The following is a 13865-nucleotide window of genomic DNA, read 5'->3' on the forward strand; positions in this document are numbered from 1 at the left end:
CTTTTGGTAACACTTTCTGTGAATCCCATGACTATACGAATCTAAGAACACTTTCATAACACATTACGATGCATTTTTAAAGCATTATAAACATGGCTATAAATGTTTATAAAAAGGCACAATACTTTAAAAAGGCAAAATGTTTATTATGCATGAATAAAGCTCTCATCCATAATGCACCATAGATACCTCCATAATGCAGTACAAAGCATCCTTAATGCTTATACTGACCGTTATAATGCATTATAAAGGTATATACAGTATAGTGCATTATGGATGAGAGCTTCATTGGAGATTATCAAGTAATGTGATCAATACTACAATGCCTTATGACCAGGGGTGGATTAAGGTGTACAGAGGCCCCTAGGCTACAGTAGTCTGTGGGCCCCCCAACCCCGCCCCCCTCCGCACCAATGGGGGCCCCCTTGCAGGCTGGCACACGTGGGGCCCCTAGGCTTAAGCCATATCTAGCCTGTGCGTTAATCCGCCCCTGCTTATGACTGTCAATAGAAGATGCTCTAAAGCTTTATTAATACTTATACTGACAATTATAGTGCATTATGAAGGTATCTTTAATGAACTATAGATGACAGCTTCAAGTAATGTGTTACCACTAATCTCTTTATCAAGTTGTTATGTTTAATTTAACTGCTTGATGAACCATTATAGTCAATGTTATATATTTTTAAATGTTTTTGAAAAGCGAAAGAAAGTTCTCCTGGAATCATATGCGGTCATATTGAGGTGTGCTTGCATTTCTATAAATAGCTGCATAGGCTTTTCTCAGTTGGATTCTGAGTAAAAATTAAACTTCCTGATGAAAATACCTGTAAACGTGTAAAACGTAAAATGCGGTGATGCCTTTGACGGAATGTTTCATTCATGGTTTTTTTAAGGAAATACTACCATAAAGCTCCAGTTGACAGTGAAGTGTGGCTTTCTCAGGACAGTAGTGTGAGGCACAGATGGCGTGTCAGACGGTCTCACACTGCATTCTCAATCCGGTGTGTCTCCCTCTCCGTGTCAGGCGGCATCTGCATGGCTCAGTCCCTCAAAATCCCAGCCGGCTACAAGCAGGCCGACTTCGACAAGATAATACGGCAGCTGCTGGAGACACGGCAGTCCCGGGTCGTCGTCGTCTTCGCCAGTGACCTGGACATTCAGTACGTGACCCCCGCATTGGTACCATAAAGAACACTGTGCAGGGCCAGATATCAAAAACTCAAAGCCCCTGCAGTGAGGTGGTTTTTGGAGTCACTGTCCGCTAGTGATTCACTGTGTGACTTGCCGCATATTCACTGTGACATGTCTCGCACTCGTATAGTGACATGCCTCATGCTCACTGTGACGTCTTACTTTCACTTTGTGACATGCCTCTGTTCACTAACATTTGTCATACTGTCACTTTATGACATGCCTCATATTCTCTATGACATTTGTCATACTGTCACTTTGTGACATACCTTATGTTCACTGTGACATGTTTCGCTTTCACTTTGTGACATGCCTCACATTCAATTTGAAATCTGTCACACTTTCAGTTTGTGACATGCTACATATTCTGTGACATTTGTCATACTTCACTTTGGGATATACCTTATATTCACTGTAATTTGTCTCATTTTCACTTTGTGACATGCCTCATATTCACTTGGAAATTTCTCATACTTTCACTTTGACATTCCTTTAATTCACCGTGAAATGCCCGATCCTGTGTCTCACTTTCACTTTTCATAGTCTCACTTTCACTTTACAATATGCCTCACTTTCACTTTGTGACATGCCTCCCATTACTTTAATATAGCATATGTTTGATAGTCTGCAGTATTTGCAATATTTTTACTTAATTATTAAACTATACTTAAATATTTGTTTCGGTATATTTTGAAATTATGTATTCATTACAATAATTTAAAATGCCATAGTTATATGTAACTTTCAATCAGCTTGATTATTTTAAGGTTTTATATAACTATCATCTTAAAAGGTTCTTTTTTTCTTGAAATCTGCTGTGATTGTTCCTCAGAGAGATTCTCAATGCAACCAAGAGAGCAAATCTGGTTGGACACTTCCTCTGGATTGGATCCGACAGCTGGGGAGCAAAGCAGAGTCCCATTTCCCAACTGGAGGATGTTGCTGTGGGAGCCATCACCATTCAGCCCAAAAGATCCACCATCGAAGGTACAGCTGGTCTGTGCAGCTGTGCAGAAGAAGATAGGGTCTGTCTTCATGATGTTGCTGGTAAAGCTGTACTCTGAAGGGCACAGCTTGTCTTCAAGATATTCTCATGTGGCACAGATAGGAGCCTGCATGTTTGAAAGCACCATTTGACTGGCTTATACCTCAGTAGTCACTGTTTAAGATCACCACCCCCTTGTTAATGAATAGCTTCCCATAGACTTCTCATAGACTTCTAAACTATAAATCAATATATTATTATTATTATTATTATTATTATTATTATTATTATTATTATTATGGCAACACTTTGCTTGATGGGGCGCAAATAGTAGTAACTCATTTACTACTGAAATAAAATTAATGAACAAATATTGTTGCTACTTGAAATAAAAATGCATCATAATTCATTAATGATGAACAAACATTAATTAGGTATTTCACTTGTGTTATTCATTACTTGTTCCTTCAGTAGTTCACAAAGGTTTATAGAATTAACAGATATAGTAACAAATATAGTCATTGCTTGAGATAAAAGATTCATTAATGAGTAACAAATATAAGATCAGCATGTAACTAAGACTTAGTTTGTGGTTAATTTATATATACAGTAAGTAAGTGTAATACAACAATATTTGTGCCCTCTAGTAAAGTGTTACCATTATTATTACTAAGCTGAAGCTTTATTCTTTTGACTTCAATAGTACCTGTGGAAGTACTGAAGAAGGAGACATCTGATGCTTGTTGTGAAAAGCCAGGGGTCTGGAGTAAACGACAGATCAGATTGCTGCATTTTGGGACTCTTTACAGCTCCAGTAGAGCACTTAACTCGGCCCGAGTCGATTGTCTGACCCAAATTTCTGTTGTTCTTTTTTTTTTAAAGGAACTCACCTATATATCAAGAACCCAGGGGACAAGGGCCAAGTGGAACATGTTGTTAATGAAGATAATAATACGTGTCACCTGACTCTTTCCCTAGTGCAACGAAGTGTGGCCACAGCGCCTGGCACCCCCCAACAGATACACGGTTATAAGCAGTTTGTTTGTTGTTAGCCAATATGCGTTAGCCTATAGCTTGTAGCATATATTGTTAGTCTATATATATATATATATATAGCCAGGAGTAGGAAGTCAAAATATAGGGGCTCAAGGAAGGAGCAGGCAAGAGCAGTAAAGGGTGATAGTTAGTAGGGAAGGAAAGAGTAGAGTGGTTTCACTGAAGGAGATTAAGCACACATGTTAGGCAGATTCAGAGAAGGACATGTTAGCTAATTTTGGGAAAAGATGCTGTTTGTGGGACTTTATTCATCTCCCATGGGGAACTGGCCATTTCACCTTTCCCATCTTACTATCGGTCTGCTGGCCCCAGGATTTGAACCAGTAACTTTTTGACCATGGAGAGCAAGTCCTAATGCGCTGAGCCACACACTCCACTCCTTCTTTGGTGATATGTTATCTTCATTAATAACATGTTCCACTTAAACCTTCCCCCCCTAGGTTCTTGATATATAGGTGTGGTCTACAGAATGAATATAATGATGCGACATTGGATTTCAGGGGTTGAAAGTGCCATTAAAAATACACCAATTGAAAGAAATCCTGGGAACAAGGGATGGGTGCAACAAATCAGTATAAAGGATTAGGAGCATCGGGTTATGCTGCATGAGCCGTACAGCAGCCCTGCTTGCTCCTCTCCCCACACCAGGCCCTCTCAGAAATGTACCGCCACTGATAGTAAGTAGTACCTCCTGTTGGAAGGTTTACAGGATGCGGCGAGTGTACATTTTTGCATTCTTTGCGTATTGCAATAAGTATACTGCCAACTTCGGAATGGAAGTAGAATGAATGCAGAGGAGCCTGTGTAAGACTGCGGCGCTACGAACATACAGCGTCACGCCACCAGTGGTGATTGTAGCAGCATCAGAGCTGATTACACTTAAGGAGCTGGCAGTTGCACTGATGTGATTGTACAGCAGCTGCGGGGAGCCATCAGACAGAGCTTTATGCGGTCATGGAATATTCTAGAAAGTTGTAGGGGGACGGAAAGAGACACTAGTGTTGTAATCCTCAGCAAAGCACTTACTCTTAACAGTCTCAAGATCCAAAAGGTTAAAATATGCATGCTTTCTCATTTAAATATGAGAACGACACGTATATTTGTCAGGTAATGGATTTCACTGAATCACTCTTGTCTGCCCTGTCAAACATTCCTGAAAAATAAAATACGACCAGAAGAATTCATTTAGCTCCAGTAGATTAAGAACTAAAAAAATGGCAGTGACTCCTCCTCACTAAGCAGCCCCCCTGCCTTGATCTATTGGGGGACTGACTGTAATTTGATAATAAAAGGGTATAAGATGATTTCCTTTCAGTGCATGACAGACAAGCTGAGTGGTTTGGATCAAAATGTATTGGTAAAAGTGTAAACGACTGTTGATAAGTGAGTGGAAATGAAAAAGGTAACAGATTAAAAAGAAAAGTTACAGATATAAACCATAAGCTTGTCACATATGTAAGATCCCCGCGAATGTGAAAATAAGCAAAAATAACACTTGAACACATCTAACCTCAACCCATAACAGTCTGCTAGCTTTTTATTACCAATTTCTAAACAAACAGTACTGTACGGTACTTTGCATGTCAAATTGTTTTTCCATTTATCTTGACCTTATATAAAATATACAACCCATCTAATGCCCCAATATACAGGCACATCCCTCTTCAGGGCAGCTGTAGGCACGCGCATGCGCAAATTCATTTTACACAACCAGCAGCTGTTACCAGCAGCTAACACACGTGGACAAAGGGGTATTTTAAAATATTTTTCTGTTTTTATTGACACGCCACGGACAAATAAACCCGTTGCAAGAGGACTCAGAAAACAATAAACAAAACCCAGCTTCCGAACGCAACCCTAAGCTAACTTACCTAAGTGCAGAGAAGATAAAAACACAGCGACAAATTCTACACCTTACTCCCAATCCAAACAACAGCATACAACATAAACTCGCAAAAGAAAAATGGCAGTCACTCCCTATGCACCTGTCACACACACAGTGACAGAGCATACACAACAGAGATCAAAACGTCCGAGGGCCGCGCGAAGACGTTAAACAAAAACCGGGATAGAGTTCGAAACCAAATAACAAGTAAACCCAAGCGAAAGCACAGACAAGGACAAAGCGAAAATCAGATATTCAATAAATCAAACAAATCATACACAGTAATATCCATCAAAGAAAAGTTAGAGCAGAGCTCCCGATACATCTTCTCACTTCGGAAGACGAAAGTGACGAATGCCGCATACAGAGAGTTGTGGGCGGGGTCTGCACGTGGAGGCGGAGCGAATGTCGAATGGAGGGCGAGCTAGAGGACGAGGCTGTGGGCGGAGCTGAACTTACAGCGGCACGGAACACTGCAAAATCCATGGCTTCAAAAAGGAAGCGTAGTGTCACGTCCCTCCAAAAGAAGCTCGATATCATTACAGAGATACGAAAAGGAAAATCACACAGAGTTGTTTCAGACCATTTTGGAGTGGCTAAGTCTACGGTAGGCGATATTTGGAAGAGTAAAGAAAAAAATCATCCAGCTCACTTGCTGCTGGTTAAAAACTGGATGATCACTGCAAGAATAAAACGGGATGATTCGCTAGCTCAGACTGAAATAGCATCCTATATATAAGCCTTACACCTCATAAATATCATGTAGTTTGTATGTGTAAGTTGTACTGTACTGTCCATGTATTTCTAAGTTACGGGCATCTCTTACGGGCACCCCTCGGTCCCATTCTGCCCGAATAAGGGAGGTTTGACTGTATTACTGTATACAGTGGAAGCAGTACTGAGTATGTTTTGGCCCATCCTGCTGAAAAAAACAGCATAGACCAGCATTATTTCTTTTGCTGGTTAGTGCTGGTTTGGTGCTGGTGTAGCTGGTGGACCAGCATAGCTATGCATAGCTAACTACCTGCACATGAAACTGGTCCACCAGCAATATTTCATTAATGATGCTGGCCCACTAGCACCCAAACACAACATATGCTGGTATAACTGGTATGCTTTATGCTGGCTATGCTGGTCTATACAGTTTTTTTGTAGTTGCAAAAACAGAGGCTGGTTGCCAGACAAAGATACATGCCGTTCCCACGCCAAGACTTTTAATATTAAAGATATAGTATATGCACTTACACTAATATCTATATATTATATGATTTTATGTGATCCAGATCGTTTTAGTATTGGTTTTGGCTACACATTGTCTGCCAGATTCTATAATGTTTAAACCAGCTCCAAAATATTCCCGTTTAATTGTTCACGGCAAACCTGAAAATGACCGAATGTGCAGTCCACAGATGTGAAGGGTTACTATGTGTACATACACACAAGCACACAGACATACTCACACACTCACACACAAATTTGTATTCACCTGTTTGTGTGGACCATCCATTTCTTTCTATGGAAAAAAACCATAATCCCAAAGATGACAACCTTAATCCCTACCCAGCCCTAAGCTTTTGGCATTTGTAGTTTAAGTAGTCCCTACAATGTCAAAATATCAGGTTTTTGTCACATTGTGGGGACATTTGTTCCCTGTAATATAATATGTACATAACCCATACACACACACACACACACCATAGCACAGTGACCTGTGGTGTGTTACTGTACCAGCAAAACCCTAGAGAACCCTATAAGTAAAGCCAAAAGTCACTTGGCCTTATACTGTATTTATCCATCAAAAGAGGTCACCAAGGCGAGGAATGTTCCAAAAAATGTTAAGCAAACTGAGAAAGATTCCCAGATAAGTCTTTTATCCTCCAAGCAGAGCTTAAGGAGGCCTTCCACAAAAAGTGGGAACCGCGATGTTTCTGCTGATTAGGGTATCAACGCAAAAAATGGCGGTGGAGAGGCTTTTATTCCGCCGCCCGGGTTGACAAGGAGATAGGGAGCAGTGGGGAGAGTGCAGAAACAGACAAGGAGGAGGTGAGGAGCCCACAGCGTCTGACTGTCTGTGGACCTCGACGATGCTTAGTGTCTGGTGCTCTTTCAGCTCCTCATTTTCAAAAGGCGGGGAGGCCGTATGGTTCAGGGGGTTAGGGTGTCGTGCTTGTGACTGGGAGGTTGCCGGTTTAAATCCTGGAATCGACAGAGTGAGTTCACTGTTGCCCCAAACTCCCCCCCCCCCCAAAGCAATGACGAACAACTGTGCCCCTTATGTGAGCCATTGCCTCCTTGTGCAGACAATGGGCACTGATTATGAAATATAGTCACATTAATTCATTGCCTCAGATGGGTGAAAAGTATCGATCAGCAGCTTGTATGATCTGCCTTACTGCAGGATCCTCTGTAGGCTGATGCTCTGAGGTTAAATAATTGAGTTCACTCAGCTTGGGGTTTCAGTTAAACAGCTTATTCCAGCCTGCGCCGTCTTTAATGCATAAAGAACTAACACAACAGACTCCACCATCATGTGAAAGCTAAAGTATTCCTAAATGTTAACTATAAAAATCTAACAGTATTTCTGCACTTAAAGTGCAATTCCTTCCTATGAACGTCATCTAATTTGTTTGGGATATACTGTATACAGATCAACCAGATCATTTCTTAAGGGGATTATTAACAAAATATAAATAAACTCTAGGAAACCCAAGATTCCAACAACAAACATTTTTTTATCAAAAGATATTTGAGAAAAACTTTAGAAGGTCTTGAAGGTTCATGAGTCCGTTAGACAAACAATAATAAGTAGACTACACTGACTGATTTTTCAGAAAATGAGGTGGCAGTTTTGTTATATGCCATGAAAGTTGTGGGACTGATGTAAATGTACAGGGAACAAGATAGAAAGATGAGTTATTTAGTGAAACATAATAAGCCCATCTATCCATCCATCCATCCATTTTTTGTAATTGCTTGCCCTAGTCAGGAGTCTATGGGCACAAGACAGGGAGCAACCTAGGATGGGGCACCAACCCATTGCAAGGCAGTGAAATAAGCCGTGGACTATTATTCAGGGAGATGTGGAGCATAGTGATGTGAGGCCCCATTCTATCAGGGGAACTCTGGTTCTAGATAGAATACAGAGTTGTTTTTGTTTTTGTTTTTTTACTTTAAAAGCCTCACAACACTGCTCAGACATCAGATTGATGTTTAATCCCAGTGGCTGTGGTCTTATCATCTCAGGATTTATGCGTTTATTTGCTGATGTACTTTCTCTAGTCAGAGGTGTTACTTGTTTCTATGAGTAGTTGTTAAAAGATTATTCAGAAATATTTCCCCATAATACTGTCATATACTTTATAGTGGAGTTCGTCTTTGCAGACAATGCATGTCTTTTGTGTAATCGTACCACTTCTTTTGGGTTTAAGTTTCATATATTGGTGCATCAGGATGTTGGTGTATTATCCTCCACTTATTGCCAACACCCTAAACACTTACAATTGTCGGTACAAACCTTCTTCCCTGCCCAAGAGATGTTTGCAAATGCGTCATGCATTTCGTTGCTTTAGGAGGAGTATTTTCCATTTGCCTGCGTTATGGTATTCAATTATTAATGTGGGGTTCTCTGTAATGCATCTGCTCAAGGACAATTTCCATCATGTTTTCGTGTCTTCATTTCTTATTGAACAACTTAGTACTTAAATCATGGCTCAGTTTCGACTAATAGGGATGTTTATTAATAAACCGTAGTGAAGTCGTTTGTTGATGTGTCTTTTCCACAACTGTTTGCTCATGCCATGCAACACTGTCAACAAATCTGTAATTTATACTTTTGTGACTGAGTATATTCACTAGTCAAGAGCTACTGTATAGAAGGAAACTGCAATTGCACCAACTTATTATAAAGTATCCTGGGGCCATAAAGTCTCTTAATGCATTAATTCCTCTTATGACTGATACTCAAAAGGCTTTCGATGCTGGAATCTTTCTGTTTGATCTCATCTGTGTAAATCACCACAGTCAGTTTGTATCAGCATCCCAAGAGTAAAAATAATAATTTCTAGATTTCAGTCTTGGCAATATGAGTTAAATAAACATGTTAATTGTTCAAGCAAAGTCAGGCAACAGAGTAGCCCTCACTCTTACAGAACATCTGTCTTCAGCGACCATACCTTAGGACCATTATACACTTATAGATAAACTATGAAAGATCTGGCCAGTCTAGAGGCCATGATTCAGTGCCTGGTTGAGTAGTGTTCTGAGTGCTAGTCAAAAATCTGCAATAGCACAGAATGTTAAACTGAGTAGTGTTCTGGATAAAGATAGGGGCTTATTACCGGATTGCATTACACTCAAAGCCCAAGAGAACATCTTCAACTTTATATTCCATGTTTAATTTATTTTAATTAGTCACAATTCTACTTTGAAATTTCTCCCAGAATGTTAGTCCACGGTGATTGTATAAGTGGAGAATAATTAAAGTACTTTAACTGTTATGTTCTCGCTGACCTTTGATTCATTCAAATTATGTTAAATTTTCAACTTTGCACATGCCCTTAATTTCAGCAGGGCACAGCCGTGGCCCGTAGGCAGCCCTTTGTCTCACCCATTCACTGGAAATCGAATTGAGTAATTTACAGTTAATGAAAGTCACGGGTACAAAATATCAAATGGTGGTCAGTGCAGGCAGTGGGTCCATTACACAGTCACGGGATACCACTTTCACCATTTTCTAATTCAATTACAACACCGCTTGAGATTGTTTTTTGGTCCCCATAAGGATAGGTAAACCCGCTCACACAAACACACATACACACACACACACTAATATATTGTCTATATTCTTTTGTTACATTGTTAATTTTTTTTCTAACCAAATATACACTTACTACCCAGGTAAATAGGTTTAATAATTTTCTTTGATAGCCAAATACCTTCCACAGTGCTGTATATACTGTACATACATATACTTTAAAAACTTACATGGTATTCACCTTGGGGGGGGGGGTTAGCGTTTTACTGTAGTGACTGTGGACCAAAAAACAATCTCAAGCGGTGTTGTAATTGAATTAGAAAATGGTGAAAGTGGTATCCCGTGACTGTGTAATGGACCCACTGCCTGCACTGACCACCATTTGATATTTTGTACCCGTGACTTTCATTAACTGTAAATTACTCAATTCGATTTCCAGTGAATGGGTGAGACAAAGGGCTGCCTACGGGCCACGGCTGTGCCCTGCTGAAATTAAGGGCATGTGCAAAGTTGAAAATTTAACATAATTTGAATGAATCAAAGGTCAGCGAGAACATAACAGTTAAAGTACTTTAATTATTCTCCACTTATACAATCACCGTGGACTAACATTCTGGGAGAAATTTCAAAGTAGAATTGTGACTTAATGTGTTAAATATCTGTTTTTTGTTTCCTGGTCCCCATAAGGGAAAACTCTATTTTATAAAAATCGGTGACTGCTATGAAAAAACTAAAAATGTAAAAACTCTTGTATTTTGTTAGGTTACTTATGGTTATGGTTAGGGCAGGGTAGGGGTTAAGGTTGTCATAGTTAGCGTTAGCATTTTTCCCATTGAAATGAATGAGCGGTCCCCATAAGGATATGTTTACCCTACATGCGTGTGTGTGTGTGTGTGTGTGTGTGTGTGTGTATTGATCTCCAGTGAATTCTCATTGGCTGCATTTTTCCTTCACTCTCTGGTCAAACTCCTCCACAACTGTGGGTAGGTCAGATGGCCAGGTCATGTGATGTGACACTATCATTCTCCCTTGTAGGCAGCTTTATATAATACATTTACATATATACACATACACGTGTATATTCACATAGTTCTTATATATAGTTGATTTATATATAAATATGTATGTATATGTGTATTTTGATACTGTTAGTGAGGAATCTCTCCTTATAAACCCATCCATTCCTGCAATTGCCAGCAAAAAGCTTGTTTGGCAGTTTTCATCCATATTTTCCCATTTCAAAGTAGCAGCTACCTTTCAAGACTTATTGGCCAGTATGTCTAATTGCTGTGTTCGCTAACGTGGCCCCGACTGGCCTTTGTGCTGGATTTTCTGCCCACTGCTGCCTCAGGTAAAAGGCGGGGAGCAGAGTGGCCCTCGATCTGCTGCATTAATTGCAGGATATTGGCCTTGCAGGGTCTCCAGTGTTGTGGGGAAATTGCCTGTCCCCGCTGTGCTTTTAGAGCCTCGTATTGTGTCGATCCATCCAGATGTGCTCGCCGTGTGCCCTCCCCTGAAATGGCACCCAGGACGGTACATGTGAGTCTAGGAAAAGCAAGGTCGATTTCAACATCTATATTGTCTCACTCGTGCAAGAAATATTCCTTCAGCCCTCCCTACAGGTGAATAGTTAATTCCTTTGTCCTGGATAACAATTACCAAGGCAAGGGGAGAAAAAACCCCGAAAAAGTACTGTTTGCAAGCAATGATGTTTTGGTGGCAGTCTGTGGTTCAGTGTGTTATGACACCATGGCTGTGATTGAAAGGTCGCCGGTTCAAATCCTGATTTCACCATTCAACCCCCAATTGCTCTGGGGACTGGCTGCCCCTGCTTTCTCACTGTATCTTGCTTTGGATAGACGCATCTCCTATAAATATAATGCAAGGCTTGTTTTGCTGCTGTATCCCACAAGGGGACTTGCATGACTTGCTGAAAATCAGAAAGTTTGGCATTGGCTTGTTCGTTTGTCAGTATGTTTGAAGTACCACTTGATGAAGAGATTCAAAGGAGCAATTGATAAATTAGTGCAATGCAACCAGTTGAAACCCGGTTACCATTAAGAGGAAGTTTTATTGGATTGATGAAATAGAGTATACAGGTAGAGTGTAAAGCCGCATGCCAAACAACAACGATGTATTAGACAGACTGTTTGTTATCCTCCAGTTACCCTAAGGGACATAATTATAACTACAAGTTAAGTATGTTATATTCACAGGAGAACTTCACTCAGTTTAATAAAGCAAGACTGCATTTGGAGACGTTGATGCCCCTTGGACCAGCTTTCCTGCTGCAATTATTTGAATACTTGGTCCACACAGCTGGAGAAATGTTGGAAAAATGGTTTACCTTCATTAGACAACAAAATGAAGTTGTCTGTCAACTAAACCAGTGTTCCCAGCCTGGTCATTGGGGACCCCCAGACAGTCCAAATTTTTGTTGCTGGGAGCTGGGAGGATGCAAAAATGTGAACTGTCTGGGGGTCCCCAAGGACCGGGTGTGGAAACACTGAACTAAAAAAAATTAAGCTTTAAGATACTTAGAGCTGTATATCTTACTCCATAACTGTGTATATGGTTTCACAGGATTTGACACCTACTTCACCTCCCGCACCCTGGAAAACAACCGCAGGAATGTGTGGTTTGCTGAGTTCTGGGAGGAGAACTTCAACTGTAAGCTGATGAGCTCTTCCAAGAAAGAGGACACCAGTCGCAAATGCACAGGTATGGAGGATGGAGCAACTCTGTTTACAGAAGAGGAGGAGTTTGTGCAGTGGAGACAGCTTTGTAGAAGTCATGAGCCTCAGTGTATTGAGTCAGTTTCTCTTACTCATCCATCCACCAGCGATATATCCACCCTTCCAACTGCTTATCCTGTACGGGGTCACAGAGGGCTTGGAGTGTAAGGTGCACAGGGAGCCAAGCACGGGACACCCTTGATGGGATACATGTCTGTCTCAGGGCAGAGTTTATTATGATATAATGTTATTGTAGTACTTATTTTTTTGCACCTATATGACACTTTTGTCAAAAGCAACTTACACTTGAAGAAAGGGTTACAATTTATGTGGAAAGTGCAAAATTACTTGCAGACGTATGTTGCCTTTTTGTCTTAGTGCTTCCAGAAAATCTACGTATCTCAGATATTTTGGGATGATGCGGGTTGGCTGATCGGAAGGTTGCTAGCTTAAATCCTAGAGCTGCCAGAGTGATGTCGTGTTGGCCCCCTGAGCAAGACTCAGTCGATCCAGGGACTGCGTAAATCCGGATTTACTTAAGTCGGGAGCTGCCTGTACTGCCCATTTTATGTGAAACCTTCTGGGAATGCTCCCCGTTTGTTGGGATCAGAAAGTGTAGCGACGCATCACTTAGCCGCAGATCGCTGAGCCGCACGTACCGGCGCCGCATGTGGACGGGCTAATTGCCTCTCGCTGCTCCGTAGCCTCCGGTCACACACATCAGAGGGAGCCGCACACGGCGGGGAGGGGTCCCCACACTGCTGCCCTCATGATAATTTAATTCCCCTGGTGACGGAGACCCGTGCCGATTGATGCCCGCGTTTCTTAAGTAAACGAATAGAGGAAATTAATCGCCTAAGTGCGAGGACTTAGGGTAATGTTTGCGGATGCTGTTACCCCCCTTCCTCTTAATACACTTTTTCCATTTAGACCATTATCCGCTCGGCTCATTTGCAGCGCTTTCCTCTTAATGAGATGAAATGACAGCATCGATAGGATTTCATCTCTCTCCACGTTCCTCTCTGCCTCCACAGTGCTGTTCTAGTCCTGCAGACGAGACGTAATGGAGGAAGTTAACAGCCAGCCCAGGCCGCTGCCGGAGTCGTGGGCAAAGCTTCTGGAAATATTTTCAGACGCCCATTCTCTGAACTCTGAAATGAGGTTATAGTGCCATTCAGTCACAGCTGTATGGGGTCCGTATCGCCCTCTTTGTCTCAATACGCTTTGTAAATGCTTTAAAATGTAAAGCATCTGATT

General features: G+C 41.1%; 1 protein-coding gene across 5 annotated transcripts in view; it reads left to right on the forward strand.

Annotated features, from left to right (window-relative positions):
- Positions 1–13865, forward strand: part of LOC111855808 (metabotropic glutamate receptor 7-like) — a 118543-nt gene that overhangs the window by 64156 nt on the left and 40522 nt on the right. For all 5 annotated transcript variants that reach the window (XM_023835206.2, XM_072713657.1, XM_072713656.1 and 2 more), the window contains 3 exons: positions 1028–1163; positions 2027–2181; positions 12457–12594. In XM_023835206.2, coding sequence (XP_023690974.1) covers positions 1028–1163; positions 2027–2181; positions 12457–12594 — 429 coding nt within the window. The remainder of the gene's footprint in view (positions 1–1027; positions 1164–2026; positions 2182–12456; positions 12595–13865) is intronic.

The sequence above is a fragment of the Paramormyrops kingsleyae genome, chromosome 6 (assembly GCF_048594095.1).
Source record: "Paramormyrops kingsleyae isolate MSU_618 chromosome 6, PKINGS_0.4, whole genome shotgun sequence".
In the NCBI taxonomy this organism is placed as follows: Eukaryota; Metazoa; Chordata; class Actinopteri; order Osteoglossiformes; family Mormyridae; genus Paramormyrops; species Paramormyrops kingsleyae.